Raw genomic sequence first — 7,860 nt, forward strand, 5'->3', positions numbered from 1 at the left:
AATAAGCGGCCTTATTACATTTAAAAGCCCAAAACTTCAAACGTAATTAAAAGGATGTCCAGTTCACCGAAGAAAATCAAACTTTCGAAGCGGTGGCCACTCCGAATTCCCTCACGACTCCAAGCCCACTATGGTTGGGGATTACTGCGTGGATGAAAATAAAAGGGTGAGTTTGGGGAAACTCGATTGTGTAAATTAACCCAACCATAGTCTAAATCAGCTCAACCCACGAAACATAATAAGTTGGCCTTAGCCTGAATGTAATTCGAATAAAGCCCATAGGCCCATAGTAAAATGTAATGATATTACATGTTTATGCGAAACCCAACCATATCCAACCGTATACACCCCATACCAACCTTACACCGTGTGGGAGACAACTCGACCCACCCAACCGCTACACACCACGAATTTGCAGCATGGCTGCTGAGCGAATAATGTGATGAGTCACCAGATCTGAATAATCGTGGTAGAGCCACCAGAACAGATATATGTGGCAGAGCCACCAGATCAGATATTTGTGGCATAGCCACCAAAACGCTTCCTCCATAATATAACCCATGTTTTCCCATGCAACAGATATATAATCATGGCATACATCATACAGAATCAGATCGCTATGCTTTTCAGTCAAAATTAACCCTAGGGGTATAACGGTAATTTTGCACCTAGGGGTATAACAGTAATTTTCCATACATAGGGGTATTATAGTAATTTTCCATACATAGGGGTATTATAGTAATTTAGCTACTTTTAGGGTTTTCATGCATATCCTAACTATTTACGTACTACCAGAACACTTACTGCGAATACTTACCGAATTGGGCCCGTTGGCCCATGAACCCGATCTTTGGCCCATTAAGCCCAATCGCGCGTACTGCAGTTTATTACTTTAGATTACCAAATATACAAACCCAACTATCTTACGAGCATTCGCACACTCGCAAATTCCCAAAATACCGACTTTTCGACATTTCGGCTTTTCGACTTTTACCAATCTAGTCTATGAGAGGGTGTCAGTTACACACCTGTTTGCGACGATATGTTGACGAGATCCACACACGAACCGCCTACAATTGGATTACTAACACGTTAATCTAATTATTCAAATACAAACTACGATACCCCTTACAATATTCGCCAACCACACCTACAGATCATAGTAAGCTTATAAGAAATCAATAAGCAACTCATTAACAAATTTTTGTCAATGTTTACCACATAATCATAATTTCACTGCAAGCTGTCTTCCTGAGCAACAATCACTAAATTATTTATAACTGGAGCTACGAAACTCCAAATCAAGTGCCGTTAATTTTCCCTGAAAATAGACTCATATATCTTTTATCCATAAAATTTTCAGAATTTTTGGTATGGCCAATCAATACCAGATTTTTCTTAAAGTTTCCCATGTTTCACTGTTTGACTAATCTGACCACTCTTCATTATGAATCAAATTTCTCATTTTACAGAATTCAAAATATGTTCTTGTTTATTTCATTAGAAACTAGACTAAATAAGTTTTAATTACATAATTTATTCAGCTTCTAATTCATCTCCCACAATTTATGGTGATTTTCCAAAGTCACGTTACTGCTGCTGTCCCAAGCAGATTTATTACCAAATCACTCTTTCACACATACCTTGCATGCATGTTATTTAAACATGTATATCACCAATCAATCATCACATATCTATGATTTTACTTAAATATAATCTCCATTTCATCATTTTAAAGCACAACATGTTAGCTGATTTTTCCCTTTAACATCTAAGGCACATGCATGCTCATTTGTTTGGCTCAACTTCACCTATCTTCCATTTTTCATCAAAAGAACATGAAACAACAACCATTTCCTTCATTTTAATTCATGACTAAATGCTCACAACACAACTAAAAATCAAAATATACTTCAAGAGTTAAGGTAGAATCAAGAAGAACTCATGAACCTCAAAATAGAAGCAAGGTACCAAGAACTTACCTTCAATTTTCCTCCTCCTAATGACCAAATACTCAAGAGTTTTCTCCTCTCCTTTCTCTTCTCTAACTTTCAACTATGATGAACAAAGATGGACAAAACTTTGTTCTTTTCACCCCTTTTTCTTTTAATAAAACTTCATATTTCATCCATTTAATTCTTTAATACAAAAGACATGAAATTCTTATCATGAAACATTTACCTAACCCATTATCATGAAACATTTACCTAACTCATTATCATGGAACATTTACCTAACCTATTATCATGGAACATTTACCTAACCTATTATCAATTTGTATCAATTTGTACCATAAATTATGGATATCAAGTGTACATTTTGTCTACAACAACATGATGGCTGGCCACTTCATGTAAAATGGGAGGTTTGTCATGCAAATCCTCCTATTTTGCACTCCTATTTATTTGGCCACTTCAATTTAGCCTATAGCATTTTCAAACATTTTCACATAGGTCCTATTTCATCATTTCACCCCCTTTTTCTTATGGAACAAAAATTAACTAAAATTGCCGGGTTCTATCTTAAGCTTGGGCTTTCTAGAGGCCCACTAACATAATTAAACCTATGCCAACATTCACAGGATTCCCGAAAATTGGGGCGTTACAAATTCAATCAATAAAAATTCAATTAAAATAATTTCAATCAATATAAATTCAATAAATTCATCGCATACCAAAATCAGTCCATTCTAATTGTAAAACATCATAATTCTAATACTAACAATTGCCATATGTATATAAATATAACAAATAATGACTAAGTTCGAATTATAGAAATACAAACCGTATTTTCTCGAGCTAACACCTGTTGTCTTTGCCATTTTTTCTTGCTTATCCGAGATTTTCCGAGACAACATTAGCTACGGGAATTAAAACAATTCATATTCGTTAATTCACTATTAATTTATATCTAATTAATACAATTTCTATTCAATTTCTACTTTAATTTCAATTTAATCTTAACTAAATTCACTTACTTTTTCTGTCTCAATTCATACTTCATTTCTATTCAAATTTTGTCCAAACTCATACTTAGTTATTAAATTTCCAGCATATTTTTCCTAATTTCGAAATTTCATCAATTTAGTCCCTACAACATAAAACTTATGAATTATTTTACAATTCAATCCTTATTTCATTTCTAACTTGAATTCCTATCAAGCTAACCCCTAATTCATCTTTTTATTCAACATGAACAAAATTTAGAAATCTAATAACTTTCAAATTATTAATTTAATTTCATCAAAACTTTGTTCTAAAGCTTTTAAAACATCAAAATTAAGTGATAAGGGCTATATTAACTTACCAATTAAACTTTAAAGCTTCAAACCTTGAATTTTCCCTTTTCTTCTTTCTTTTCTCTTTTTCTTTCTTTCCTTCCCCTGCTCTCTGTTTCGTTTGGCTTTCTGTTTCTATTTCTATTCTTTTCTTCCTTTTCTCATTAAACGAATATATATATATATATATATATATATATAATAATAATAATAACTTAATAAATATCTATTATAAAATCTATTTAACAACAAATATTCTTTTAACATTTGTATCCATTTATATTATCACACTTGTTTTTCTTTAATTTATTTATTATATAAATATCTTTTACTTAATAATAATATATAATTTAATAATATATTTTATAATAAGTAAATATACATGTATTTTACAATTGTATGTATATTAGTATCACACATGTCACCATATGCACCATACATTTGTCTTAACTTAATATATTTATCACATAAAATCTTATAATATAATTATTTAATTAATAAATATCTTTTGTAAATAATAAATATCTTTTAATACTTAAATACAAGTATTACAATTGTATATATTTTATTTATACACTTGTATCAAATCATATTCAAACATTTGTCTTTATTTAATTTTTCATCACACAATAACAATTTAATAATAATAAATACATTAATATTTACTTAAATAATAAATAAATACATACATATATTACAAATGTATATACAATATTTATTACACATGTATTTTATTTTTACCATACACTTGTCTTTCTTTTATTTATTTAATAATAATTAATATAATTAATTTAAAACCTTAGATTTTATCTAAGTTTGCTGCCACATCTATAGTAAATTGGCTTAATTTCCATTTTGGTCCTTTTTATTTTCTTTTAATCTACAATTAAACTTTCACACTTCATTCAATTTAATCCTTTTTCCTAATTATCCTTTTAATTAAGCTAAATTCACTTAATTAAAGCCTAGTTAATTACTCAATTAACTTCGTAATTATTTTTAATAAATATTTTCTAATCTATTTGTTTTAGAAATGGAGACCCGAAAATACATTTTTCTGATAACATTAAAATTCGAGTCGTTACAAACTAAAAAAAAATCGATTCTTAAGGTCTTTAGGAACCCAAAAGTTGATTTCTTAGGGTAATCTTATCTTATTCGTCTTTCATAAACTTTTAATTTTTTTTTAGAAGTAAGTTTTGATGGAGATTGGACTAGTTCATGTGATTGAATGATTGCATGGTTAACTATCTAGAGAAGTTGAAGACTCAAACAATGCTTTGGGATAAACTTTGTAAATCTACTTGTAATTTTTTCTCTTTCTTAAGACAAAATCATGAAAACTTTTAGATGGTCAAAATCGATTTTATTTTCAATTGTTAGATAAATTTTGTTGATATAGTATGATTAATATATGATGAAATTGATTAAGCATGTCATGCATATACGACAATGTGCTACTTAGACTAGGAAAAATGGCACTTGGTTATATATGCATTTGATCATACATGGAAACTAAAATTACTTTTTTGGTCATTGGTTTTATTGCACATTAAGAGTTTGTTCAAAGTTTAATCAAATTCATTCATTTAACTAACCTTGTAATTTATTCATGCTCACTACAATGGGACTTTAATAGAATGCGGGCATGAACGGGCCTGCTTCTAGGGAACTAGTTCAGGGATACTAAGATATGATGAGATGAGATTGGAAGTGTCTCACTATGGATCTCTTTGTGATCTGGTGCGAGCCACATAGCTTAAGGGGCACAATCTTATTTAAGCAGACGACTTAACTTCAGCCTTTATTCGAATATGCTTCTTCTAGATAAATCTTACTCTAAGCAAGATGAATAATTACGTATGAAAAAATTCAACCCGAACTGAATCAATCGAGAAAAGTTTTTAAATAATTAGAATTGAAAAATGAAAAATAACAATATATATTTCATAAATAGAGGTCTATGTATAGCTAAAAACCTAATTTGGTGTTAAAGACATGTGGAGGAAATTTCATCACCAACTACTTTTATAAATATAAAACTAATAAAAATATAAATATATAATTAATCAATACAATCTAAAAAGGAAAATATTTGTTACATTGGCAATTAAGTTTTAAACTTTTCAAGTAAGGTTAAAAAGTTGACAAGTGTATAATAAAATATTAAAAAACATATAACAATTTTTGACGTCGGCTCGTGGAATAAAAAAATTATTGTTAATGTACCAAAACTAATCCATCTAAAAATATAAATTTATTACTTTTTTTACTTAGCTTATATTTTTAAAAATATCAATTTATGATTTTGGTCCCTCAATTATGCTAAAATTTAGTATATAATTTATTTATTTTGTGATCATTTTATTTTTATGATGTTATTAATTAGTCTAAATTGTTAACATTATAATGGTTCCTTTAAAGTGCTAACATGAATTTGTTAAAAACACCCCTAAGTCCTTGGTTGACATGTAATCTTTTTTATTGGATTAAATTGTTTAATTGAACTTCTTAAGTATTAAGTATTAGGGTCTCTTTGAAATTTTTACCTGAGCACTTTTATAAGAATAGTTAAAAATGTTAATAATTTAGATTAGTTGATAATGTTATAAAAGTAAAAGGATTATGTTAAACTGAAATCTAACATTTTAATATAGTGGAAGGGTCGAAACTACAATTTGACCATAAACATATGAATAGAAATGGAAGTAGAGATATAATTAAGCAAAGGAAACAAAACAGAAAGAGTAGGCTTGAAGATCCAGCCAACAAGAGATCGATGGCATGGCATGGCATGTCTCTCATTAGGACCTTCAATAATAATACACACATGGAGTTGTCCCACACATGGTTCAAATATATGTATTAATATTTAAAATTATCTTTTTTCAAATAAAAAGAAACTTGGAATGATTTAACTGTAATTAAAGAAATTAAGAATGAAAAAGTAATATTAATGGCGGTGATGTTTACTCCACGTACGATAAATATCGCTACATATTTTATGACAGCATTAAGAAAAAAATGTTCCTATTGGTTTGAAAATTTACAATGTTTCTCTCAAGATAATCAAGATAGAGATTCTATAAGATAATGTTGGTGTTAGATATAGTTCCGGTTATGGCTAAATGTATTTAACTTTTTTAACTACTAAAAAATATTAATTTTAAAATAAAATAAAATATTTTAAGTAATTAGTATTTAGTTATGCTTCATAAATGCCCCCAACCCAACCCAACCCAATCCAACTTAACACATCAACATCCATCATTCACAACTTATTGCTGTGTGGATGTGACGAATATAAATATATCAAAAAGTATGTAACACAAAATATTAATGGAAATTCAAATAAATTACCAATATTTTTCTTATAAATGACCCCATGAACATCTACTCAAATGCAAGCATATTTTTGGTGCTTGAAAAGCTACCAATTTCCATGAAGCTAATTGTCATCAAAAGGAAACCCACCTTTATTGTTTTGCTGCTGCTGCTTCTCATGCTTTCCATGCCTTATTTTTTTGCAGGTAAATTTTTGTAAAAGTTTTAATTGTTCTTTTTATTTTAAAATCAATTAATTTGTTTATTTTATTTTATTTTATTATCAAGGGAGCTTTGATGTTGCGGATAGAGAAGTTTATGAGATTGATTATAGAGGCCCGGAGACACACTCTTCAATCCCTCCACCCGATAGTTCTCATCGCCGTCGGCATTCGATTCATCGGGAAACCGATACTTTGTCACCCCATAAAAAAAGAAATGTAAGTTTCTATTATGGTTAACTCAACAAATTACATCTTCAAACTTTGCTTTGCTTATCCAATTTTAGATTCTTAGATACAGACAATTCTTTTTTTCCTTTTATTGGTATTCTTTCGCAGGTCAGGAAAATCCATGGGTGATTATCTGAAAAGAAGTAGAATGTTTATGCTAGGTTTTGGCTATTTGTTGGTTGCTTTCTCTTCTTAGATGTGAAGATTTTATGTTAGAATTGAGAAATATTGCTTAATTTAGGTTTTAAAATTGTAATCGTAAACCTCTATTTTGTAAAAAAAAATATTTTGTTTAGGATTTTTGTAAAGTATGAGTGATTAAAAGTATTGATTTATGATTGATATATTCTTTTTATCTCTTTTAAGATTTGAATTATTCTTTCTTCTTCTTTTTTTGTTAAAAATAAAGAAAAGATGTTGATTGAGTTTTAATTCGATTAGCATAAGCATCGTTGTTAATGCAGAATGACATGAGTTCGAGTGTGTTTCTATTTATGAAAAAAAAATATTATTATCAATGCAAAAGGATACGAGTTTAAGTACGCTGAACCGTATTATTCATCACGAAAAAAAAAAAAAAGAAAGTTATATATTTCATTTCATTACACTACTACCGACATTTGAAAATCTGTCGGTATACATTCTAAATTCGTCACGAAAATACAAAATACATTTAACTACACGATTGATTAGTTGAATTATAAAAGAAAAAAATATTAAAATCTAATTTACTCATCAATTTTATTTTATGAATTATTAATTTACAATTAATGGACAATTCATCAATGATGTTGCAATATATCTACT

The 7,860-nt window shown here is 28.8% G+C and overlaps 1 protein-coding gene and 1 long non-coding RNA gene across 2 annotated transcripts; one reads left to right on the forward strand and one right to left on the reverse strand.

Moving 5' to 3' along the window:
• Window positions 1–539: 539 nt before the first annotated feature.
• Window positions 540–3,445, reverse strand: LOC128286911 (uncharacterized). Its single transcript, XR_008277601.1, has 4 exons — window positions 3,307–3,445; window positions 2,785–2,860; window positions 1,029–1,070; window positions 540–877 (listed from the first exon to the last, which is right to left on the reverse strand). It is a non-coding gene; the product is annotated as an uncharacterized LOC128286911 (long non-coding RNA).
• Window positions 3,446–6,603: 3,158 nt separating this feature from the next.
• LOC108465836 (uncharacterized) lies at window positions 6,604–7,399 on the forward strand. The gene is made up of 3 exons (XM_017766213.2): window positions 6,604–6,807; window positions 6,890–7,041; window positions 7,162–7,399. The coding sequence occupies exons 1-3, from the start codon at window positions 6,663–6,665 to the stop codon at window positions 7,180–7,182; spliced, it is 318 nt and encodes a 105-aa protein (XP_017621702.2). The 5' UTR covers window positions 6,604–6,662; the 3' UTR covers window positions 7,183–7,399.
• The last annotated feature ends 461 nt before the right edge of the window (window positions 7,400–7,860 follow it).

The sequence above is a fragment of the Gossypium arboreum genome, chromosome 13 (genome assembly GCF_025698485.1).
Source record: "Gossypium arboreum isolate Shixiya-1 chromosome 13, ASM2569848v2, whole genome shotgun sequence".
Taxonomy (NCBI): domain Eukaryota; kingdom Viridiplantae; phylum Streptophyta; class Magnoliopsida; order Malvales; family Malvaceae; genus Gossypium; species Gossypium arboreum.

Bases quoted from the DNA above. Each gene is read 5' to 3' on its own strand.
- LOC108465836 (XM_017766213.2), top strand. From the start codon at position 6,663: ATGAACATCTACTCAAATGCAAGCATATTTTTGGTGCTTGAAAAGCTA. The intron at 6,808-6,889 runs GTAAATTTTTGT...TTTATTATCAAG, and splicing joins CATGCCTTATTTTTTTGCAG to GGAGCTTTGATGTTGCGGAT. The intron at 7,042-7,161 runs GTAAGTTTCTAT...ATTCTTTCGCAG, and splicing joins CACCCCATAAAAAAAGAAAT to GTCAGGAAAATCCATGGGTG.